Raw genomic sequence first — 27,363 nt, 5'->3', positions numbered from 1 at the left:
TCGTTAAAACTTTTTTTTTGCACGCGAGACAAGTACCCCTACACCCCCATGTGGGGAGAAAGCCCCTGAAATTACATATACCAGCTCTAGTGGGTCCCAACATTTCAAATGGTTATCTGATTTTTCCACCTATTACCAGTTAGATAGTAAATAATTTTAAAAACAGAAATCAAAATACATCAATACAGATAAAGCAAATGCCATGTCTTTCATTATATAAATATGTACATAATGATATCGACTGATGTGTTAGCATCTCACCCTCATGTAAGCAAACCTATGCTCCCTCTACTCACACTAACGTCATCATCACCATCATCATCACCTTTTGGCTTATCCTGGTTAGGGGTCGCCACAGTGCAATGACGGTCCGCAAAACAATTGGCAGTGGAGTTTTACGGTGTTGAGTTGCCAGCCCAGTGCCCAACCTTCCACAGCAGGCACACACATGCACACACTCTCACCTAGGGCCAATTTGGAGTGTCCAATCCACCTTCAGCATGTCTTTGGGATGTGGGAGGAAACCAGAGCACCAGGAGGAAACCCACGCGACTAGAGGGAGGACATGCAGACTCCGCAGAGAAGGCAGCCCAGCCGACAATCAAATTGGAGAACCTCTTGCTGTGAGGCGGCAACGCTACCTGCTGCACCACCGTGGCATGCCCTCTACTCACACTAACAACTAACATTAATCATTTATTACAAGGTAACTGGAAGCAACTGAATAAAAAAGCTTTGCTTGTTTATTCCATATATTTACTGATCAGGGGTTATTATTTTAACTCTTGTTTTGTATACCACTTGTTAAGAAATTTTATTTTTATTGTAAACTTTCTGTTAAGTATAAAGTTGCCACTGTAGCCTGGGTTAATCTTGATAAAGGTCTTTGCACCTGTAAGCTTGCCTGGTTAATAAATTTTAACTAAACAAAGAAAGAAACAAACATTCTACAAATAGCAAATGTTACTCCTTTACCGATATTTGGATAGTGAGCAACATTCACATTTGCAGTCCCCTATTATCTTATTTTGTTTTCTAATTATTCAAATGTGCTTGTTAAAATAAAAAGGTATTTATTTCCAGTTTATAAACACCAAAAATGAATTGGTGGCTAAAACTACCTTTTATATATATTTCTGTACTATATACTGTAGTGTTTAACATATATATAACTGCAAACTGTGTTTTTGTGTTTGTAACTTAACTGATTCTGAATATGGTAAACACTTCATCAGTACTCAGAATATTTAAAATACTGCATAGGACTGTTTCATTTTAGTCTGAGAGTTTAGTACATAGAATTAAGGCTATGAACATCTAATGAGCCTAGTCCAACACTCACGAGTTTTAGTTGTCTCAAAATCTATTTGCATACATGACTCTGGCCAAGTCATTTAATCAGAAAATGCTTCTTGGTTGCCCCTGAAAAGATTTTTAAACTTTGTGAGTTTACCTGGCTATCAAATAAATAAAATAAAAAAATAAATGTAGGCAGAGCAGATGGTGAATGTTTTAGACAGGCATATGTTTATTTATCATTATTCGGCCTCATTCACTCATATATGGCATTTCATCATTGTGAGATAATGTACACATGCATTTTGAAGGGAAGAGAAACTAAAATGGTGTCAAATGGACTATGAAATGAACAACAAACAGTAAACGTATTTGTTACTAAGCATTCTTTGTTGACTACAGCTAAGTAGGAGATTTTGTTTATGATTTGCATTACTTCCAGATCCTGCTATTAAAAACAGCATGTGTGGTAAAATGAAGGTGATTCTTTCAAACAGCAGAAGTTTATGATATACCCTGGTCAAAAACAATTTTATTTAATCTACAGTTTCTTCAGGGGCATTTTTCTGACCACTTGTAAGCAGATATTGTTGTAGTATAGATAGCAGTTGAAAATTCTACATAATTCTTAATTGTATATATAACTATGAAGTGGAATTAATATATAAGGACCAAAAAAAAAATATTTTCCAGTACAACTTACTATTCCGTGCTCCTCCACACTCCCCAATTAAATACTCTCACACAGATGCTATTGATGTTGAGAAAGGAAGTATCTTAGGTTAATTTGATTTTACAATTGCACATAACATTAGATCACTGTTGCAATAGCTTAAGCTATTTGAGTTATAGCCTGCCCAGGATATGAACAACCTGGCCAAGCTTTGCAAAGCTTGACGGTGCCCTTCACATACTCTAACTGCTAGGACGCAAGTATAAAAAGCAGTTAGAATGCCAAAAGCTTCAAATCTTTTTTTTTTTTTTCAGCCAAAGTACGCTCCTTTTGCAGGCTTCATGGATCTGATGTTTGGCTAGTGATCCTTTGAGGCCAGGCAGATGAGTCCTTTGCTGGGGTAAACCTTCTACTACTGTATTTTCCTGAGGAAATCATACACTTTTTTTTCTGGGAATTTATTATTATTTGGGCTAGGAAACTTACTTTGTATGGACTGTTGTCCTAGTTTGAGATTTATTACTACATTGAATGCTTGTAGTAACTTTTTGTGTAAAAATGTGTGTTTTGAATTTTATATTTTATATGTGTGCAGTATTTATGAGTTAGAGGGAGGAAATGATGCATTGAGGAGCTGTCAGCATGTTTTTTACCTCATAACCATCTTTTTAAGTGGGTGGTCACAGTGGTGCAGCGGTTAGCGTTGCTGCCTCACAGCAAGAGGTTCTCCGGTTTGATTCTTGGCTGGTGTGCCTTCTGTGCAGAGTCTGTATTTCCTTCCTGTGGTCGCGTGGGTTTCCTCTGAGTGCTTCGGTTTCCTCCCACATCCCAAAGACATGCAGTAGGTGGATTGGACACTCTAAATTGGTCCTAGGTGTGAGTGTGTGCATGTGTGAGTGCCTTCTGTGGAAGGTTGGGTGCCAGGCTGGCAACTCGACACTGTAAAACTCCACTGCCAGTCAGGAGTGGACAGATGATGCGCTGTGGCGACCCCTAACTGAGATAAGCTGAAAAAAGAGGAAGAACCATCTTTTTAAGTGGGACTAGGTTATCGACTCTTTCAGACTCTGCTACCTGTCTTTGAGGCTTCTAGTATGGCTGAACCTATGGATCAGTTACTGATCTGCTTGGTTCTTCCTTCCCTTGACTGCAAAAAGACGAAGAAGAGGAAGAGGAAGAAGAAAGTTGTCAGGGAGTCTTTGGGTGTAAGTCCTACTCCAGTTTTGCCTCAGCCTCTGATGGATGACTTGGCTGTGGTCGAATTTGGTCCCTCGGACTGCTTATCATTTTCCCTTGGCACTGACATCCACTACTATCCAGGGAATAGACACATTCACTATGTCTATAGAGTTGCCCTCCATTGGCAACAGAGAGCCACGCTTGCCAGTCTCAGGGAAGGCAGGTGAATGTCTGCTAGATAGCTTGAAAAAGCAGTCTGTGCCTTGGGACAGAGTGATTGCTTTGGGTCTGTCCTTTTCAAGGAAGTTTTCCAGAAAAAAAAAAAAAAAGAAAAGAAAAACTTTGCTTCTCCTGTTCAATTTCAGTGAACAGGGAAGATTTGCTGGGATTTGCTAGGAAAATTCTTGCTTATTTTCTTTGTCTACTTCCTCTTCAAAAACAAAAGAAGAAGAAGAAGAGCAGGGATTGGAGAAACAAGGTTGTGCTTCAGGATTTTCTTCACAAACTAAAGATTCTGATTCTGAGTAAAGTGTTGAAAGTTTTGCTTCAGATTTACATCTAGAAGATAGAAGTGTAACTAGGGCAGGGTGAGATAAGTAGCTGCCCCAGGCACAAAGTGTTGGGAACTAGCCATTATCCTGTTTTTCCCCTCTTATTTTAAGAACTGCCGAGCTGGGGGGGCTATGTAGCCATGCCATCGAGTTATTACAGTGAACTAGTTTTTTTTTTTGCTCGTCAGTGTAAGATCTGGCTGGGGGCATGGCGGTAACAGTAATAATATGACTACTACAACACAGACATCGGTTTATTACAGTCAGCTGTTATTTGGTCGTCAGTGGAAGATCTGGCTGGGGGCATGGCGGTAACAGTAATAATATGACTACTACAACACAGACATCGGTTTATTACAGTCAGCTGTTATTTGGTCTTCAGTGGAAGAGCTAGCAGGGGGAATGTGGATGTAACTGTAGTAATCTGATTGCTAGACTGTAGCAATCAGGGTATTACAGGGAAGTGCATTTATTTCTTTGCTATTTAGTTGAAGAGCTACCTGGGGTGGGACATCTCTGGCTTGTGGAATTGGCCCAGGGCACTGATTGGGACAGCTACACCTCTATGGAAGACTATTCTTTTTCTGAAACATTATTTAAAATGAAAGAGGTTTTATCAGTGGACTCAGAAACAAATTCCTGTTTCCCAATAAATGTGTTTTGATTTTTTTGCAATTGGATATCCCATAACCTGCAGCTGTCCCACCTATTTTATCTGACTTAGAGTATGTTTTCTTGAGAGCTTGTAATTTACCTGATGGTCAGTCTGACATGTTATACAAAGTATCTCAGACTCACAAATACTTACCCTACAGCAGATCCTGCAGTGATTTCTTTATACAAAACTGCCTCGGCTCAGCAAATTGTTAATGCTAATCCCATTCTCTTTCAGAAAGATGGTAAAGTTTTTGACAAATTTGGGAAGAAAGTTGATTCATCTTCCACTTTAACATTCAAAATTTTAAACACAAATAAATAAACAATATTACATGTTTATAACACTGTTTTACTGTGTACAAATGTAGAAATTATTTGTGACATTAGGATATTTCAAGATATTTAAGTCAAAAATCGGTGGTATGCTCTCAAGTTTAATGTTAAAATTAGACTAGTGCTTTTTAAAAGGGGAACACTTTTTAATATAAAGATGCTAACATATTTGCATTTGTGGTAGAATGTTTAAAAGCATATATCTGATGGTGTTATGCTCTCCCCACATAACTAAGTGTTGTAGAATTAAGCTCATTATGGACCGCACAATAAAATTGCAGAGAAAGGCATCCTGGGCTTCCCTACATAACCTTGAGGAGAAATTTCCCAAGCACCAGTGATTCACAGAAAAAGAAGTTGATCGGCATGAGGCTGAATGTTTTTCTCCATATGAAATCATTGCCATAGCAATTTATAATTGTAAACTGGCAATGATTCACTTTCTAGGGAGATTTCTCCCTTCTTCAAGTAAAATAGTGACTATAGAGTTGGTATATATAAGTTCAGGGTTGTGGTGGGGCTTGAACCCTTGCTAAAACAAGAAATACGGAGTTTTTATTTCTTTTTTTAGTTTACAGGCATGTTTTTTTTTATTCTGTTAAAGTGCCAATTTTAGAATCCTGTTGCCTTTGTGAAATGTTTTCTTCTGTCCCCAAAGAAAGAAAAATATCTTTAGGGATACATTTGAATCAAGGTGGATATCGCCTGTTTGTGTCTGTACTAGTTTTCAACTTAATCTAATCATCACTGTAGTCACCATTATTCAGGAAAAAGCCAGATATCAGTTTTACACACACACACACACACACACACACACACACACACACACACACACATACACACACAAAACTTCAAATCATTGCTTTTGTTTCCTTATTAGAAACTTTTTCTAAAAACAGTTCTCAAATGATACAACTTGAGTTTTCATGTTTCAAAAGAAACAACAACCGCTGAATATGAGAATGACAAATCTTCACATCTGGTGTCAGAACTCAGGATTAAAAAATGAGTGAACCTAAGATAGACAAGATGGTTACCCAAAATGTCTTTATCCACATTTTCGCCTTGGAACACAATACATGACAAAAAACATTAAGTTAAACATTGAAATATTTTTAGCAGTATTACTTATGGATTTCTAATTGTTGTTAATTGTTGTTAAGCATAATGCTTCCCAGCCTGCACTTTCTACTTTCTGAAGAGGTCTGATACAATGTATATGTACAAGCCTAAATTCCAAACAGAATAACACTGTATAAACCATTATATTTACAAAAGTATTTGAAACAAATGCCAAAGCATCACTTAATTAGGAAGGCAGAACAAAACACTTTTACCATTATCTAAATTATCTCTTAACAGTTTTGGAGTTTGTTTAGCCCTCTAGAATATATATGCTAAGGGAGCAGTTCAGTTATGATAATGTTTGTTATATGTTATTTCACAGTAAACTATGCATTTATACAAATAGACAACACATTCATATTTAGTACTCATATCTTCACTTGATTATGTTTCTGCCGCTTAACAATCTTTTTGGCTTCTACTTTCTTATTTTATTTCATATGCATCTAAAGTAGCAAAACATTTAAAGTAAGTGTAGGCCACCTGCAAGTTTCATTGTCAAGAATGTAATCACTGTCCAAGTGCAAACAGTCTTAGTTCATCAGTTTTCTCTTTATTGTTGAAAGCAAAAACCTAAGTTTTCACAGTTCTTTGACTTCATTCTCTTCACTCTCTGTTAGCACCATTTTCTCTTCTGGTGATCTGAAAAATTTCCACAGACCTGCAAAAAGAAGGAATCAAATAAAATGAAATAAGTATTCTTGAAGATATATTCAAATGTTTTAATTTTAAAATTTGTATCCTGGAAAATGTAATAATTCAAGTGTTATGCTTCCTATGCTGTGGGATTTAGGAATGAAAAGACATTACATAAGATTCAGAACTGTGCAAATGCCATTGGCAGCCATATACTTCAAACACAGGTCTTCAGGAGAATATTTTAACCTCCCACTGTAGCCTTCCCAACAGTTTATGTTTCAGACACATGATGTATTAGCAAGAAATTTACACCATTATTGTCCCCACAATATATGCATCAGAAAAATAAGACATTAATATGTGTTGCAGATTTAACATACATTGAGGTGTGGTTTGATAAAAGAAAGTAATGCCCTCAGAACTGCGGTAAAATAATCTTTGAGCAAATCTGGTCTATGCTTTATTTTATATTTTTAATCAATACTGAAACATAAAATTGTTTACTTTTTCAGAGTGTTTATAAAATGCACAAAGCCATACACTATTTAATTTGACTTCAGTATTGCTTAAAAAAATTAAGATGTTAATAGTTTATAGCTTGCCCACAAAACTTGCAGGCTCCATTTCATTGTGAATGATCATTAGGTTCTGAGCTGGACATGCACACCATACAGTTTCTATCCTTTCATTCAGAGTTGGATGGTCAAGGATCAGATAGATGTCCAGCATGCACAACAAGCTTGCAGCTAATTCAGCCAACCACTTGGACTGGGGACAGTTTAGGAGATGAGGTGGGTAGGAATTTGCAGTGTTCATTTGTTGGACCATTTGTACTCCAGGAAACCAAACTGTTTGCAGGAGCAGCCAATAATGATTTTAATATAAAATACAAAATAATAATAATGAACCAGCTTTGGGGTGGAATCTCTGACAAAGAAGGAGATTTACTGTGCACTGTAGAGAGGGCTGGAAATAGGGCAGGTCAGCCAAACTACATCTTTGAGAATCTTTTCTCCAAGTTCAGTTAAATGAATGAGGGATCCTTGTACCTCCACTGCTCATTCACTGCACTGTTAAATTAATCATGATAAGTGTAACTCTACTGCTCAGTTTCTACACAGTGAAATTAATTGTGATAAGTGTACCTCCACTGCTCAGTGACTGCACTGTTAAATTAATCATGATCAGTGTACCTCCACTGCTCAGTTCCTGTAGTGTTAAATTAACTTTGTTAACTGCACCTCCACTGCTCAAGCACTGCACTATTAAATTAATCATGTTAAGTGTACCTCCATTGCTCTGTTGCTGCAGTCTTAAATTAATTATGAAAAGTGTACCTCTGCTGCTCAGTTGGTGCATTGAGAAATTAATTATGACAAGTGGCCTCCACTGTTCAGCCTCTGTACTGTTAAATGAGTTGTGATAAGTGCACCTCAACTGCTCAGTCACTGCATAGTTAAATTAATTACAATAAGTGTACTTCCATTGTTCAGTCACTGCACTGATAAATTAATTGTGATAAGTGTACCTCCACTGCTTAGTTGCTGCATTCTTAAATTAACTGTGATAAGTGCACCTCCACTGCTCAGTCACTGCTCCATTAAATTAATCATAGACTGCAGTCACTGCGCTGTTAAATTAATCATGGTAAATGTGCCTCCACTGCTCTGTCTTTACACTGTTAAATTAACTGTGATGAATGTATCTCCACAGAGCTGTCACAACACTGTTAAATTAATCATGATAGGTATATGTCCACTGCTCATTCGCTGCACTGTTAAATTCATTATAAGTGTACCTCCAGTGCTCAGTTGCTGAACTGTTAAAAATATAGTGATAAGTGTGTCCCCACTCCTCAGCCTTTGCACTGGTATATTAGTTGTGATAAGTGTGTCTGTACTGCTCAGCCTTTGCACTGGTAATTAGTTGTGATGTGTGCTTCCACTGCTCAGTTGCAGCACCGGTACATTGACTGTAATAATTCCAACTCCAGTGTTCAGTCTTTGCGCTATTAAATTAATTGTGATAACTGTACCTCCACTGCTGAGTTTCTGTACTGTTAATTAATGATGACAAGTGTTAAAATAATTTTTAATACCGTACCACAACTTCTCAGTCAGAGCACTGTTAAGTAAATTGTGCTAAGTGTATCTCTACTGCTCAGTCTCTGTGCTGCTAAATTAACTGTGATGAATGTATCTCCATTGCTCCACCTTTGTACTGTTAAATTAATTGTGATTATTATTCCTCAACTACTCAGCTTCTGTACTGTTAAATTAATTGTGATAATTGCATCTCCACTGCTCAGTCACTGCACTGTTAAATTAATTGTGATAAGTGTACCTCCACTGCTGAGCTTTTGCACTGTTAGAATAATGATGATCAGTGTTACATTAATCTTGATCAGTGTATCTCTGCTGTTCAGTCTGTGCCCTGTTAAACTAACTGTGAGAAGTGTACCTCCAGTGCTCAACCTTTGCTCTGTTAAATTAATTATCAGTATTCCTGCACTACTCAGCCTCTGCACTGTTCTATTAAGCTTGACAAGTGTACCTCTACTACTCATCCAGTGTACTATTAAATTAATTGTGATAAGTACCTCCACTACTCATTCAATCCACTGTTAAATTAATCATGATAAGTGTAACTCAACTGCTCAGTTGCTACACAGTTAAATAAATTGTGATAAGTGTACCTCTACTGCTCATTGACTGCACTATTAAATTAATCGTGTTAAGTGTACCTCCATTGCTCTGTTGCTGCAGTTGTAAATTAATTGTGAAAAGTGTACTGCCACTGCTCAGTCTGTACATTGAGAAATTAATCATGATGTGTTTCTCCACTACTCAGCCTCTGCACTGCTAAATTAGTTGTGATAAGTGCACCTCAGCTGCTCAGTCACTGTATAGTTAAATTAATTGCAATAAGTGTACTTCCACTGCTCAGTAGCTGCACTGTTAAATTAATTGTGATAAGTGTACCTCCACTGCTTAGTTACTGCATTCTTAAATTAACTGAGATAAGTGTACCTCCAAAGCTCAGCCACTGCACCGTTAATTTAATCATGGACTGCTCAGTTGCTGCACTGTTAAATTAATCATGATAAATGTGCGTCCACTGCTCAGCCTATGTACTGTTAAATTAACTGCGATGAATGTATCTCCACAGATCTGTCACAGCACTGTTAAATTAATAATGATAGGTGTGGATCCACTGCTCAGTCACTGCACTGTTAAATTAATCATAAGTGTACCTCCAGTGCACAGTTGCTGAACTGTTAAGTAAATACTGATAAGTGTGTACCTACTGCTCAGCCTTTGTTCTGGTAAATTACTTGTGATAAGTGTGCCTGCATTGCTCAGCCTTTGCACTAGTAAATTAGTTGTGATATGTGTGCCTCTACTGCTCAGTTGCAGCACTGGTACATTGACTGTGATAATTCCAACTCCAATGCTCAGTTGCAGCACTGTGAAATTAATTGTGATAATTTTACCTCCACTGTTCAGTTGTTGCACTGTTTAGTTGTGATAAGTGTACCTGATTAGTGTCACATTAATCTTGATTAGTGTATCTCCAATGCTCAATCTGTGTCCTGTTAAACTAACTGTGATACATGTACCTCCATTGCTCAACCTTTGCTCTGTTAAATTAATTATGATAAGCATTCCTCCACTACTCAGCTTTTGCACTATTCAATTAACTATGGCAAGTGTACTTCCACTACTCATGCAGTGCACTATTAAATTAATTGTGATTAAGTACCTCCTCTGCTTATTCACTGCACTGTTAAATTAATCATGATAAGTGTACCTCCACTGCTGTCACTGCACTATTAAACTGATCATGTTAAGTGTACCCCCATTGCTCTGTTGCTGCACTCAAATTAATTGTGATAAGTGTACCTCCACTTCTTAGCCTTTGCACTGTTAAATTAACTGCGATGAATGTGCATGGTTAAATTAATTGTGAAAAGAGTGCCTCCACTATTCAGCCTCTGAACTGCTAAATTAATCATGTGTACTTACACTACTCCATCTTTACATTGTTAAATTATAGTAAGTGTACCTTCACTGCTCAGTCACTACACTATCAAACTGTGTTAAGTGTGCCTCCACTGCTCAGTCACTGCACTGTTAAATTAATCATTATCAGTATACCTCTACTGCTCAACCTTTGCATTGTTAAACTGATTGTGGTAAGTGTATCTCCACTGTTCAATCACTGCATGATTCACTTGTGAAAACTCTTCCTCCACTGTTCATTCACTGCAGTGTTAAATTAATTTTAATAACTGTACCACCATTGCTCAGTCCCTACACTGTTGAATTAAAGATGTTATATGTGCCCCCACTGCTCTGCCTTTTCATTGTTAAATTAATTGTGATAAGTGTGCCTCTGTTGCTCAGCTGAAGCATAGTTAAATTAATTCTGATAATTGCACCCTCAATGATCAGTGTATGCACTGTTAAATTAACGGTAACAACTGTACCTCCACTGCTAATTTTTCTGCACTGTTAAACTAATGATAATCAGTGGGAAATTAATTTTGATTAGTGAATTTCCATTACTCAGTCACTGCACTGTTAAATTAACTGTGATAAGTAATCCTCCACTACTAAGCCTCTGCACCATTAAATTAATTACAAGTAAGTGCACTATTAAATTAACCATGAAAAGTGTACCTCCACTGCTCAGCCTTTGCACTGTTTAATTAATTGTGATAAGTGTACTTCCACTGCTCAGTTGCTGCAGTGTTAAATTAATTGTGACAATTATACTTCCTATGATCAGTTTCTGCACTGTTACATTAATTGTGAGAAGGGTATCTCCAGTGCTTCATTGTTGCAGTGCTAAATTAATTGTGATAACTGTACCTCCATTGTTCAGTCTTTGCACTGTTAAATTTTGACTAAGTATTCCTCCAGTACTCGATCTCTGCAATCATGATATGTGTATTTCCACTACTTAGTCACTGCACTGTTAAATTAATCATGACAAGTGTGCCTACACTGCTCAGCCTTTGGACTGTTAAATTAATTCTCATAAGTGTAACTCCACTGCTCAGTTGCTACACAGTTAAAGAAACTGTGATAAGTGTACCTCCGCTGCTCAGCCTTTGCATTGTTAAACTAATTGTGATAAGTGTATCTCTACTGTTCAGTCTCTGCACTTTTCTACTTGATAAATATTCCTCCTCTGTTCAGTCACTGCACTGTTAAAATAATGGTAATAAATGTACCTCCATTGCTCAGCTGTGACACTGTTAAAATAATTGTGATTGCAACTCCACCGATCAGTGTCTGCAATAAGTTAATAATCATTAGTGTTAAATTAATTTTGATTAGTGTACCTTCACTGCTCAGTTGCTGCAGTGTTAAATCAGTTGTGATAAGTGAATCTCCACTGCTCAGCCACTGTGGTGTTAAATTAACTGTGATCAGCTATATTCAAGCTATTGTGCAATCCACTTTATCCTTCATATTGTACTTGAATACTGTACTCTGATTTTAAATCATAAGCTGTGACCCTTCTATTTTATTATACTGAACATGCTGATCTATTGTATGGAATTGTATTTTATGTACTTTGTATTGGTTATATTATGTATTGTTCATTGTAGTGTGGAGCTTTTCTCCCCAGGCCTCCACTGAAAATGGGCTTACTATGGCTCAGTGGACCATCCCGGTAAACAAATGCAACTTAATTAATTAATTAATTAATTCATTAATGATAATCAGTTTTAAATTAAATGTGATAAGTGTAACTTGGCTGATCAGTTGCTGCACTGTTAAATTATATGTGATAAGTGCACCTACACTGCTCAGTCACTATACTGTAAAATTAATCATGGACTGCCCATTCATTACACTGTTAAAGCCTCTCCACTGTTAAATTAATTGTGATAAGTGTGTCCCACTGCCCAATTGCAGCACTGCTAAATTAATTGTGATAATTGCACCTCAACTGTTTAGTGTCTGCAATGTTAAATTAATTGTGATAAGTAAACCGCCAGTGCTGAGTTTCTGCACTGTTAAAACTAATGATCGCAAGTGTTAAATTAATTTTGATTAGTGAACCTCCACTGTTCAGTCACTGCACTGTTAAATTAATTATGAAAAGTGTACTTCCATTGCACATTCACCTCACTTTTTAAATTAACTGTGATAAGTGTACTTCCATTGCTCAGTCACTCCACTGTTAATTAATTATGATATGTATCTCCCGTGCTGAATTGCTGCCCTAAGTTAATTGTGATAAGTGTACTTCCATTGCTCACCCTTTGCACAGCTTAATTAAGCCTGAGAAGTGCATCTCCACTGCTCAGTCTCTGTGCTGTTAAATTAACTGTGATAAATGTACCTACATTGCTCAACCTTTGTACTGTTAAAGTAATTTTGATAAGTGTTCCTCCACTACTCAGCCACTGCACTGTTAAATTAATTGTAAGTGTGCCTCCACTACTCAGTTCCAAAACTTTTATATGAATTGTGATAATTGTACCCTGCTCAGTCACTGTATTTTTAAATTAATAGTCTTTTTACCATTAAATTAATTATAATTGCACCTCAACTGCTCAATCTCAGCACTATTAAATTAATTGTAATAAGTGTACCTCCACTATTCAGCCTCTGCACTGTTAAATTAATCGTGAAAAGTGTACCTCCACTGTACAGTCACCCCACTTTTTAAATTAATTGTGATAAGTGTACCTCCATTGCTCAATCACTGCACTGTTAAATTAATTATGATAAGTGCACCTCCACTGCTCAGTTTCTGCACTGTTAAATTAATTGTGAAAAGTGTACCTCCACTGCATAGTCACCCTACTTTTTAAATTAATTGTGATAAGTGTACCTCCGTTGCTCAATCACTGCACTGTTAAAATAATTATAAGTGCACCTCCACTGCTCAGTTGCTGCACTGCTAAATTATTCATGATGTATGCCTCCACTGCTCAGCCTATGCACTATTAAATTAATTGTGAAAAGTGTGTCTCCACTGCTCAGTTTCTGCACTGTTAAATTATTTGTGATAAGTGTATCTCCATTGCTCAGTCACTGCACTATTGGATTAATTGTGGTAAGTGTGCCTCCACTGCCTAGTTGCTGCACTATTAAATTAACTGTGATAAGTGTACCGCCATTGCTTAGCCTTTGCACTGTTACATTAATTGTGACAAGTACTTCTCCACTACTCAGCCTCTACCCTGTTAAGTTAATTATGACAAGTGTACCATCCCTGCTCAGTCAGTGCACTATTAAATTAATTGTGATAAGTGTACCTCCACTGCTCAGCCTTTGCACTGTTAAATTAATTGTGATAATTGTATATCCACTTTTCAGTCACTGCACTGTTAAATTGTGATACATTTATGTCCACTGTGCAGTCCGTGGACTGTCAAATTAATTTAAGTCTACCACCACTGCTTAGTCCCTGTGCTGTTAATCATGATAAATGTGCCCCCACTGCTCAGTCTTTGCACCGTTAAATTAATTATGATAAGTCTGCCTCCACTACTCCACTGTAGCGCTGTTAAATTAATTGTGATAATTGCACCTCCACTAATCAGTTGCTGCACTAAGATTAATTGTGATAAGTGTATCTCCATTGCTAAGTTGTTACACTGTTATATTAATTGTGATGAGTGTACCTGCACTCTCAGTTGTTGAACTGTTGAATTAATCATGATAAGTGTACCTGTGCTGCTGAGTTAGTTGCTGCACTGATAAACTAATTCTGATAAGTGTACTTCTCCTGCTCAGTCACAACACTAAGTTCATTTTGATTAGTGTGCCTCCACTGCTCAGTCGCTGCACTGTTTAAATTAATTGTGATTAGTGTGCCTCCACTGCTCAGTCGCTGCACTGTTAAATTAATTGTGATAAGATTACGTGTACTGCTCAGTTGCTACATTGTTAAATTAAGTATAAGTGGGCCTCCACTGCTCAGAACTGCAGTTAGTTAATTGTAATAAGTGGGCCTCCACTGCTCAGACACTGCACTAAGTTAATCATGATGTGTACTTCCACTGCTCAATCGTTGCACTGTTACATTGATTGTGATACATGAGCCTTAACTGTGGCTCCCATTCCTCCACTGCTCAGACATAGGATAATACAGTACTGTGTATTATTTATTATGTATATCATATTGCACTTTTACTAATTACTGCTTTAATAATACTGTACTGTTTGCTGCACTATACTAGTTTTCTGGATGCTTCTAATGACATGCACACTCCATTGAGCTTTGCTACAAGTAAATTGGTTTAGCTTTAGCACCATTCTTTGTCAGGGAGGTCCTCTGTATGACTCAGTATAATTTTTGGCTGAGATGTACACTGCTACCCTACTGAAATACAAATAAAGAATACAATCACTAGACAAGTTAATTTATGTTCCAGCTGAAATAAACTCTTATTATATTCACCTATCACTGAGTATGCTTGCTCTGTGATTAAAATGAAATCACTCAGTGAGTTCTTACTACTTTTGTAGCCAGCTTGATAGCACTTGGCATAGTGCCTGGAGAATCTGGAAGCAATCCAATTCTGATGCCAGCAAACAAAAATACAAACATCTCAAAAATACCACAAAATCTAAAATCAAGTCTGACAAAAAATGATTATATAAAATTACAACTGGCAAATCAGAAACACTGTCCCCAAAGTTTTCTGTTACACTATCAACCAACTACTAATTTTTCCTACACTAATCAACCAACCTTCACAACAATGGCAGCAGAAGATTCCATAACAAAACAATTTAACTCACACTTTATAAATTCTGCTGCCTTTCTTATAAAGCCACAAACCACAAACTTCCACTATTAGTCAGACATCATCAGACCCCACATCACAATCTCAAGCTCTTGAACTTCAACCCATCTCAATTTCGCCTATCAAAAAAAAAAAAAATTGATCAAAACCTGAAGCCCACTTACCGGTTGAATATATCAAAATGGTTGCCGATGCTGTGGCATACCATGTATCTGTCTTAGTAAACCATTTTATCAAGGAAAGCTATACTCCCAATCTGTAGAATAAATCCTGTGTACTTCCCTTACATATGAGTGTAACTCCACAGACCTTTTTAACTACTCACCCACAACTATCTATCTCCTCTGTTCAAAGTACTTGTGAAATGTATAAAATCTCAAGTTCTTGCATACATCATTAACAACTGTCTACATTCTTCTACCCAAGAGGGTTTCTGTCCACATCACAGCACCACCACTGCCCTCTTAAATGTCTTTACCGCAATAAACCAAAGCAGAAGCAAAAATAACCTTGTATCTTCTATATTCCTTGATTTGTCAGAATATTTCAACATGGCATCACATCAAAAATTACTACTCAAGATGTCTTCTCTAGGCAAAACCTAGAGAAAACACTCAATATCTTGGTTTAACAGGGGAGTTCCTCAAGGCTCAATATTAGGTCCACTTCTGTTGAATATATTCATAAATGTCATGCACAACAAGCAAACAAGCTACCTTTATCCAATATGCTAATGATTCCACAATCATCTGCTCTGTCAAAGAAACATGATGAAAGTACAATACACCCATAAAGCTCTCTCACAGAGACAGCCAGCAATGTCTCCTAAGTCCCAAGAAGTCTAATCTGATTGTATTCATCCCTAAACACTATCCAACCCAAAACATTATTTCTCAATTCTCTCCTTCAGCAATACTAAGTGATAATTCATAACAAGCTACTAGAGTAATCATTAATGAAAACATGAAATGCAACCACCACCTAAACCAAGCTGTAAAGAAAACCAATAAATAATGGTTAGTCCTCTATAGAACTAAATCTTACCTAACAGGCAATGCTAGGATAAGGATCACCTCAGCTCTTCTGTTCCCTACACTCCTATATGCAGCTCCAATACTCATAAATTTGCAATGCACTCACCTCTCTTTATTTGACTAGTGGTAAAATAAAATAGTAAAATTTACTACCAATCATCACTATTGGAATTGCTGCTACTTTGCACCAAAGCAACTTCAATGGCTGGAATAAAAAAAATATTTAACTTGCTCTCCAGCAAGCCAGTAATAGGATACTAGTATAGTCAAGCCATAGCCACAAAAGTTCAAGTGCATTATTACCATCATTTGATGAGAAAGGAGTGGGATGGCAACAACTGGTGGCTGGTTATTCACCCCTAGACAGTGACAGGCACAGACTTCAGGAGACCAATCATTACTGTAATCCTGCCCTCCATGTCCTCATACACACCATGAAATACAGCAAACAGGTCTATGTTTGACTGAATTGCAGCTACCTGTACCATTATAATACCATACTCTAATATTTACTGTGATGATGGATCTCAAGAGGTGCCCACATGTCCAAAGCAGCTTGTGACACATGGCGATATTGGATACCCAAGGAGGTTGTGTAATGGTCATTATACTACTTCAAACATAGTATGTGAAACTGCTGTCACAGCCAGACAAGGAATGTTGCTGTTTGGGAAGTCATGGGGATCCCTCCCCCCTCTTGGAATGGTGACAGCTCATGATACACTGCTTCATCTTCCTGTGTAGGTGAGATCACACTTTTGACCTGTATTGAGGTTACATCCACACACAGAATAGAGAAAGACAGTATCACCGTGTCATCAGAATCTGTCTCAGATATCTGTGTCTTATCTTCATCATCATCATCATCAGCTGCAGCAGCAGTAGCAGCAGCCCCAGTATGGGTACAAATATCGTCCCATTATTGCAGGTCCAGCTTTAATAGGTGTTATTCTGGCTGTGTTCTGCTCTGTGAAAACACAACAAAACTCACATCAGAGTGAGTATGTGTACATGTGCTGAAACTGCACCCTTGTTGCATGCATATTAAGCGTCTATATCACATTATCAAAAGTTTACTTAATCGAACTTTATTGATCGATTAAGTAAAACATCGAATAACTTAAAAAAAAAAAACAAATTAAAAAACAAAAAAACTAAATGGCGTAGGCAGGGGGGCAAGCCCCCCTGCACCCCCACACCCCCTTACTTAAATATACCAACTCCGAGACCGCACTACATTGAGGTAAACGGAGATTTCCATTTACTTGCACAATGTTCTTCACTTTTGATATTGTTGTGCCGACAATATCAGACTCTATATTGTCAGCTTACGACAACATGAAGTAGACCCCATATTAAGGGTGTGCATGCAAGCTCTACTGTATAAACCCATCCTGTCTATTTAGTCATCCTGGCCATGGCTGTATACCTGATGCACCCAAAACAATACTTAGACCTAGTAGTTATGATCAGCCTAAAGTGTCTATGAACAACGCAACTGCACAGAATTCTGTGGTATGAATTCCCTACATGGATTAGCCGCTGAAATATATGTGAGTGGATCCATCCTTATGTTAATGTTCATTCCAGCAGGGATAATCACTGAACCTATGTTCCTCAGAAGGGAAAACAAAAAATACTCTGACTTCTTGGTTCCAAGTACATTCCATGGACAATTACCTTTCTGCTGTGAAGCATGCATTTGTCTTGGTATGGCACATGCTTTTGACTTTCTGACTGCTGTAATGGGTGATTGCATTCTCATTATACAATTTATATTATGGACCACTGCCTGCCATATCTTGCTCCATAAAGTTAGATCAGTACCCCCTTTCTTTTCTCCAACATATGCCATACACATGTCCTAAATTTGTAGCTGGAAGCCATTTTCAGCAGGGCTGGAATTGTCCAGCTGCTGCCATCCACCAAATCCTCCAGACATGCAGACTAAGCTATAAGAATTTATATAGTTCAACAATGGTATAGGGGTAATCTGTGTAAAACATACAGCAAATAAAGAAATGGCTGTGGGAGTATGCCATATGACAGTTCTAGGGACAGACTTGAGCTTACATACATCAGGTATATGTGCCAACAGGTATGTATAAATAAGGCAGGTATCCCAATTGATGAGATAGTGTCATCTTAGTAACTGCCAGCAATACGACTCTACTGTAGTAATGGGAGACAGAAATGTGCATAAGTATATGACTACTGTACTCACCACCATAGGGCAACATATACCTTGACAGGTCATAAAGGTGTTACACAGGTGGCCTTTATATGCATGGAGAGGTTTTCCTGATATTGTGCACTATCCTTTTACCAGTATCATCTAGAAAATGATTGGCATGCAGGCACATATATTCCTTTTGTTAGAGTTTTGTAATGCGAGTACCAGTAGAAGATCATATATCCTTAAGATCATAGGGAAAACAGAGTTTTCCAATATTGTCAAACTCTGTGCCTCTTCCGAATGAGTACAGATCCAAATAATGCTGTTCTCCTTCCCAATTATGCATGATAGCTTCCCAAATCTCAGTGACAGTCGTAAACATGTTGGTACACCACCAAAAATATGCAAGCTTATAGTTATTGGTGCCTTGCATAGACAAGGTCTGGAGGCATGCATGTCCATGAATTGCTATATGTTTCTCCAGCACAGCAGGAACATAAGGCACAACCTAAGTTCACCTCTAACATCTCTTGGCTGCAAGCTCAAACTGGTGATTTGGGTGAGTATGTGTGACATGCTACTAAGAGAGCAGCCTTCTGTAGAAATGGCATTGTAGGTGTGATTTTCAGGCCACAACCTTGTTTTCTTATGAAAATGACATGATTTTTAGAGGTTATTTGGGAGAATGACACATTCTGTTAGCTCCTGCCAGAGAGTGCTTGCATGATGTGTGATGGAATGCAAGGTAATTCATGGTTTCCTTCATGGCTGTTAAAGGAAGTATCTTCTAGACCTCCTACAAGTGTGTTTTAAAGAAAGTTGATTCCTGGTGCGACCAGGCTGAGGTGTGAGGAGCTGTTCTCAGCCATGGACAACAGCAAGGAAGGGGAACAGATGGCTAATTTTGTAGTAGTCCATGTGTGGCATTTGTCATGGTAGTTATATCTCATGCTTTATAATACTGATACTCTCAAAGTATGAGTAGTCCACTGAGATTTACTGATAGAAAAATAAAATAGAAGACAGGAGCATTAAAAAGATTTTATTTTGAACCCACTTATTGTCATATTATATGGAAGCTGGAGAAGAAAGGAAGAACAAGTCAACACAGCCATCTTTTCATTCCAAGTCATATTCAGCATTATAACCTTTAGCCTCGCAGAGATGATATTCAACTCAGGGTTGCCCCATCAAGTGCAAATAACCACACTAGGTCCATATCAAACATAAGTGGAAATCAGAAGTACAGTCACAAGGATTCAGACATACAGTCACAATAAATACGAAGGCTTATGAAGTTTTCTAAATGGAATAAAGTAAAGGCATCAGCTGCTGACCTAGCTTTATTCATAGAATTAGATCCATAACTGCTGGACCTTTCTGCCCCCATTCAGGGTATCTATCTTCATACTACTTACATTAAATAGCCCAAGGGAGCAACTGTGATAGGCGAGAACAAGTAGCAACAGTGTACATTAGAGAGATCAAAGTGATAGCAAATGTTGCATCCAGGTTCTCCACAAATGGACAAGGAAGAGGAGATAAGAAGGGATGGATTACTATTTTTTCTAAATTGTATAATGAGAGTGTTTCTTAGTAATGGGTCTGTTATCTATTGACAAAACAGTAACCTTACTGAAGAAACCCCTGCAGTGAAATACCTTTGTATAATACCAGGGTAGAATGATGTGCAATACTCTGTGTTTCTACAGGTATTTTACCTTTGCGCTGCAAGCATTACTCAAGAAAGTGAGTGAATGGCAAAGCTTCCACTGTACTTTGTGACCATAGTGAAGTAAATAAGGCACAGTTTTAAAAAAAATAAACAGTTCTTTGTACTGTATGAAGCAAAGGAGTCAGGGGAGACAGAAAAGAGAATAAAAAAATAAAACAAAGTATCATGAGAGGATTAAGGGACAGAGCCATCAGTCATCACCCAACATACTGTCCACTTGCTATATTATTTACCATCTACCCTTAGCAGTACTCTTGGGAAATAAATCCAGGAAAATATATAGAACACTGCCTAATACTGTCAGAATACTGTTTTACCCATCAGTCAATCTGCTTCCATTTATATTGTCCTGATGAATCTTTTGACAGATGACCCACTGGCTTGAGGCTTCTTTAGGATGGGAGCTTTAATTTGGGTGTTTGGAGGATTGTGCAAGTCATTTTCTGCAATAAAGGTAGGCTACATTCATCAGCTGGTGATCAGTTATCAGTACCATAATCTTCGCACCATCAAAATTTGTGTCTGGATCACTGGAAATTTCTGTCTCATCTTTCAATAAGATCCATAGCCAACAAGTGCATTACATTTGACTGATTTCAGTGCCAATGCTAATGTGCACAGTATTTTCCTCTCTGCTTGATGTCTGGTTTAGAATACTCATTGAAAAAGCTGATGCCTTCACTGATAAACAGGACAGAACTAAATAACCAACATATCTTTACCAATTTATCCTCTTGCTGGTAAGGCAGGAATTTAATTATTATGGATCAGAGTTTCTTAATAGTGCCAGCAGTCTTCACTACAGGTACATGGCATATATACTTGAGTTGTAGAGACAAAATCCCTACACACAACACTGGGAGCCTGTTCTGTATGAATTATATTACTAATCATGTCTAAAGGGGTGAAACAACCTTAGTTTTCCACACAAAAAAACTGTTTGCAATGCATTTTTATGCATACAAACACATTTTTATGCAAAAACCAAAGTTGTTTCGCTCCAGTTTACTAATAAAATTATTTTATAAATTGCTTCCAAATGCAGAAGTCTAAATTTACACATCTATGTTTACAACATTAATATTTGTGGGCGGGAAGGAGATAGTTACATCACTTTGGGTTACAACCCTAATTATGGTGGACTAGCATGGGTAGTAATTGTAAATTAAGTTATGTAATTGCCACACTGTTAAATTAATAGTTTGGCAAAAAGCCACCCATTATTTTTTTTATCAAACTGTTAATTTTTATGCATAATGATGCATGCAAACACTTTTTTATGCAAAAACCAAAGGCTCCTTTAGACATGATCTTTAAGTATTTTCTGACAAGGCCTTTGTACATCCTGAGAATTCTGACATTAGATCAACTGCATCTGTTTCCAGTATTGCCAGATAAGTGTTAGATCTGTAAGTCTAAGTATTGTAAGATGCTGAATGATTTATATTAAATAAAGAGGAATATATTAAATTATCAAATAACCAAGTTGCCTGGTTTAATGTAGCGTTACTTTAAATTCTGTAAAGAGGAGAAAGGTTGGGTTTCCTCATCACCAGTGATGTGAAGAAATTGCATATTTCTGAAATTAGAGATCTGGTGTTTTATGCCATTCCTAAAGTGCATACAAACTTGATAGATCTACCAGGTAGGCCCATTGTGTCAGGAGTTGGTTCATATTTGCCAAATGTGGGGATTTTTCTGGATTGTCAGCTTAAGAAATATTTGCAAAGCGTTCTTGCACATATTAAAATTTTGGAACTTTGTGAAATTTTGAAAGGTCTATGTTGGGAGGAGGATTTTTATTGGGTTATGGTTAGTTCTTCGTACACAAACACTGAACTTAGATGGGGTTTAGAGGCAGTCAACAATGTAATGGGGGAGGGACCCTGCACATCTTTTCTCATTACTGTTTTGGAATTTTGTTTGACGCATAACTATTTTTGTTTTGGTAATGAAGTTGTTTTACAGATGAAAGGCACAGCGATAGGAGCTCCATTTGCTCCCACTTATGCAATAATTTACAAGACAGATTTTGAAAAGAAATTTTTGTACTCCACAAAATTTTTTTCTGAACATCTAGTTTTGTACAAAGGGTACACAGATGACTTGTTCTTTATTTATAGGGGTAATGAGGTACAATTTCTGGAGTTTTTGACTGAATTAAACAGGAATATGCATGGTCGAAGGTTTACGTATGAATTGAATAAGGAATCTATCCATTTATTGGATGTAGAGGTTTATGTTCATGGGGCATTGACTATTAAACACAAACCATATTGCAAGGAGACCTCAGTCAATAAAATTTTTTGCATGCAACTAGCATGTATCCATGACATTTGATTAGCTCTCTTCCCTATGGGGAATCATTTTTAATACTTCAGAGGAGAAGTTGAAGGAAGTTGGTTTAATAGACGTTAAGGATAGACTCTTAGCTCGTGGGTATTTTTTGGGACTTTTAAACAATGCTAGATAGAAACTTGATGAAATTGAAGGAAGAAAAGGTGATGAACAGTGGAGGTTGGCTAAATGGGTCCCTATTAATTATTCAAACTTTTTAAAGTTCAAATGTCATATGGTCGACACCATATGATCGAAATTTAAAAAGTTCAAAGGTGAAAAGCAACGTCTCCATACAGCGCAGAATGGGATAATTTCCCTTTTCTTCACTGAAGTGCAATCTCAGAATTGTTATATTTATGTAGGGGGGTGTAGGGGTACAGGGGGGCTTGCCTCCTGCTCACAGCATTGAGGTAATTTTTTTTTTATTTTTTATTATATTTTTGATGTTTCAAACTTTGCTCATATGTTGTCGAACATGAGGTTCAAAGTTTTGAAACTTCGAATATATAATATAGACCCGACTAAACATATAAGGAAGAACTTTGTTGGTTAGGATAATAGTGACAAAAACTTTATGTCACTAAATATTCACCATTTTCAGAGATTATGTTTTTGTATGGTAGATATAATAATTTGAAAGAGATGTTGAACTTTAGGCACAGACAATCAATGATAGTTTTTGAAAGAAGGGGCTCCTTTGCATGTGGGCATTGTAAGGTTTGTTCTAAGATTAGGAACTAAAATTAATGAAAGAAAATGTATTTCTAGAGAGAGATTTGATTGTAAATCATGTGGGGTAGTGTATATCATTGGGTGTGACTGTAACATTACTAAGAGGTATGTGAGGCGGACTGGAACGAAAAGTAAAAATTCGAATTCTGGAACATTTGGGGGAAATTAGGAAGTGTAATTTAAAGAGTCCAGTGGCAGAATATTTTCACAAGGTTCACCAAGGTTCAGACACTTGTTTCTTTTTCAGTGTTTTAGTCCAACAGTATTTGTTCAGAGGGATGATTTTGCTAGTAAATTAAGTGAACTAGAAAGTAAAATGAGATTAAATTATAGAACATTGTGCTCTAAGGGTTTAAATTTGGAAGTAATTTAACTTTTTAAGATGAAATGAGTGTGTTAAATGAAATTTGAATTAATAAATATGTTATTTAAAGTTTTTTATATAGGACATTATTTAAAATGTAACATGGATTAATTGAAGTTCATTAGGTAATTGCTTAATTAATTAATCAACTGGGTCTAACCTGTATAAAAGTGACCTTTTGTTAGAGGTTCATTATCCTGAGAAGGCAAATGGATGAGTTACCAGATTTGCTTGGAATAAACTGAGGTGGTTGAATAACCAAATTTAAGTCTGAATTATTAGGCTGCAAATCCACAGTTTAAATTTTTATTTATTTATTTTATATTTGTTGACCGGGTTTGTTCGACTGGGCTACAAATGCCCATTTTCAGCGGAGGTCGAGGAGAAAAGCTCCAACAGAAAATAGAAATTTTACATTTTGAATACATATAGAAACACATTGATCAGTACCACAGATTACAATGTCACACATTACATCCATCAGTGTCACACATCAATTTCTTGTAATGTTGCAGTCAACACTTTTACTTTTGCCTGGGAGGGTCTGAAGGTAGGCTACAACATGGAGTGATTTTCTCTATTTACAGTGGATGTAAAAAGTGTACACACCCCTGTTAAAATGCCATATTTTTGTGATATAAAAAAATGAGACCACAATAAATCATTTCAAAACTTTTCCCACCTTTAATGTTACCTATAACCTGTACAATTCAATTGAAAAACAAACAAATATGCTAGGGGAAAAAATATAAAAAACAAAAAACGTACAATAAGCTGGTTGCACAAGTGTGCACACCCTTAAACTAATACTTTGTTAAAGCACCTTTTGATTTAATTATATCATTCAGTCTTCTTGGGTAGGAATCTATCAGCATGGCACTTGACTTGACAATATTTGCCCACTCTTCCTTACAAAAGTGCTCCAAATCTGTCAGATTGCAAAGGCATCTCTTGTGCACAGCCCTCTTCAGGTCACCCCACAGATTTTCTGTTGGATTTAGGACAGGGCTCTGGCTGGGCCATTTCAAAACTTTAATTTTCTTCTGGTGAAGCCATTCTTTTGTTGATTTGGATGCATGTTTGGAGTCATTGTAATGTTGAAAGGTGAAATTCCTCTTCATCTTCTGCTTTCCAACAAATGCCTGAAGGTTTTGGGGCAAAAGTGACCGGTATTTGGAGCTGTCCATAATTCCCTCCACCTTGACTAAAGCCCCAGTTCCAGCTGAAGAAAAGCAACCCCAAAGCATGATACTGCCACTACCATGCTTCACCGTGGGGATGGTGTTTTTTGGTGATGCAAAGTGTTTTTGCGCCAAATGTACCTTTTGGAATTGTGGCCAAAATGTTCCACCCTGGTCTCATCAGATCATAACACATTTTCCCACATGCTTTTGGAAGACTTCATGTATTGTTTTGCAAATTTTAGCTGGGCCTGGATGTCTTTCTGTGTAAAAAAAGGCTTCCATTTTGCAACCCTATTCCATAGCCCAGACATATAGAGATGGTTGTCACAATTTGTACACAACCAGTACTTGCCAAAAATTCCTGCAGCTCCTTCAGTGTTGCTGTAGTTCTCTTGGCAGCCTTCCTGACCAGTTTTCATCTTGTCTTTTCATCAATTTTGGATGGACGGACAGTTCTTTGCAATGTCACTATTGTCCCATATTTTCTCCACTTTTTGATGACTGTTTTCTTTGTGCTCCATGGTATATCCAATGCTGTGGAAATATTTTTGTACCCTTCTCCTGACTGATGCCTTTCAACAATCACATTTCTTTGATGCTTTGTAAGCTCTCTGCGAAGCATGGCTTTTGCTGTAGCAGGCAACTGAGTAAATGTCAGGAAAATCCTACTAGGACAGCTGAACATTATTTGGGGTTAATCAGAGTCTCTTTAATTGACGGCAGGTATGTACCCAAGAAGAATGAATGCTGTAATTAAATCAAAAGGTGCTTCAACAAAGTATTAGTTTAAGGGTGTACACACTTATGCAACCAGCTTATTGTACATTTTTAAATTTTTATATTTATTCCCCTAACAGATTTGTTTGTTTTTCCATTGAATTTTACATGTTATAGGTTACATTAAAGGTGGGAAAAGTTTTGAAATCATTTATTGTGGTCTCATTTTTTATATCACGAAAACCTGGCATTTTAACAGGGGTGTGTACACTTTTTATATCTACTGTATGTACTTCGTCAGTGTGGTAGTTCATCTGGTAGCTTCTAAATAGTTGACCAACGTTCAGTATGTAGTGGAGGAATTTTGAATGAAGTGATTCCAAGCAAGCTCAAAGCTCTTACAAAACATGTCCTGTCAGATGTGAATGACAGCAGAACTCCTATGTTGTCTTCTGTATGAAAAATACAGCAAAATGCAAACAAGAACTAATCTGGCGCATTACTCTAGTGTGGCAGCCATTTCTGCGGGATACTTTGCACATGTTTGTGAATTTGTGACCCAAGTCATATATCCACACATTTCATAGAACAGTGGCAGGCAGGTTTTGTTATGGTAGTTTTGCCTGAAAAATTCTTTCAGAATTCATCACTCTGGGTATGTCATATAGTATTGCCCAAGAAGCTGCTCATTTTTTATATTTCTTCATGAGTGGCTACCAGAAACTAATACAGCTGAACAATGAGGTCAGCAAAATGACTGATTCTGTGAAGAGATACCCTTGCCGCAGTGGAAATACTCAGCCCATTTTTAGATTTTTATTTGCATTTAGAGTACTCTGTTTATGGCATACCTTTTAAAAGTTTATCAATAGGCAAGCATTATTGACAAGTATAGAGGGCTGGTGCACAGTACAACCCATATACTGGGCCCTGGGAGGTATGAAGTTTATACAGGTTCCTTAGAGTCTCTGTGCACTTTAGACTAGGGCCATATACAGTTGCTTACCTGCAGGAGTTCAGGTTTACAGTTGGAATGCAAATGGGGATTTATAGCCTAGTCCACCACTGACAGACAAGCAAATAGTAAACTGTATTGCAGAGCAGTGAAGGCAAGATATGGAGATGTAATGGCAGACAGGACAATGAAAATACACTGAGGCAATGCCCTCCCTCCAAGAATTGATAATGGGTTTTTCAGCATTACTGAGCAGAGTAACAGTATAATACAAGAAAAATAGTAGCAGATGGACTGGCACATCCCAGGTTATACTCTATCAAGGCTCTCCAAAAAACTCTCTCAAGAATACACTGCACAAGGTCACAGTAGCAATTCACACATTATACAGAAAAAAAAAGAGCAACATATGGATGAACAAATGTTATTATAGGAATAATTAGATAAGATATATTCAGCATTACAAATATAAACAACCTAAGAAACTATAAGGGAGTTCAAAGGAACTATTTCCACTGGGTATCTGGTGCAATAAAGCACATACAGACTACTGCAGAGAATTATGTTACTGACCTGCAGGCATTCTGGAGAGATCCAGCAATGATTAAGATAATTATTAGCATTAAGAATATTAACAGATGTTGATGAGAAAAAAAGAGTTTCTAGCCAGGAAGAGACAAGAAGGCAAAGTATCAAGAGTCAGATAGATGGGATTTAATATAGGCCTTAAAGAGCTTAGTATTTGCTAGTTGACTAATTGATGAGGGTAAAGAATTCTATTTTTGGATATGAATGTAGAAAATAGAGCATCCCCATGGCTATTGGAAGATTTTTGTGAGGTTACAATTTATTTATGTTTAGAATGCAGTGGTCTAATGGGATTATACCCTTCTG

The 27,363-nt window shown here is 37.2% G+C and overlaps 1 protein-coding gene across 1 annotated transcript in view; it reads right to left on the bottom strand.

The window, feature by feature from the left end:
• Nucleotides 1–5,722: 5,722 nt before the first annotated feature.
• Nucleotides 5,723–27,363, bottom strand: part of CHRDL2 (chordin like 2) — a 714,636-nt gene continuing 692,995 nt past the window's right edge. The window contains exon 11 of the mRNA XM_044072677.1: nt 5,723–6,475. Within this exon, the coding sequence (XP_043928612.1) occupies nt 6,396–6,475 (80 nt within the window). The 3' untranslated portion in view covers nt 5,723–6,395. The remainder of the gene's footprint in view (nt 6,476–27,363) is intronic.

Source organism: Protopterus annectens, chromosome 5.part0 (assembly GCF_019279795.1).
Source record: "Protopterus annectens isolate FY-2018-M chromosome 5.part0, PAN1.0, whole genome shotgun sequence".
Lineage (NCBI taxonomy): Eukaryota > Metazoa > Chordata > Ceratodontiformes > Protopteridae > Protopterus > Protopterus annectens.
The sequence above is the reverse complement of the archived record's forward strand: the minus strand, read 5'-3'. Positions and strand labels throughout refer to the sequence as shown.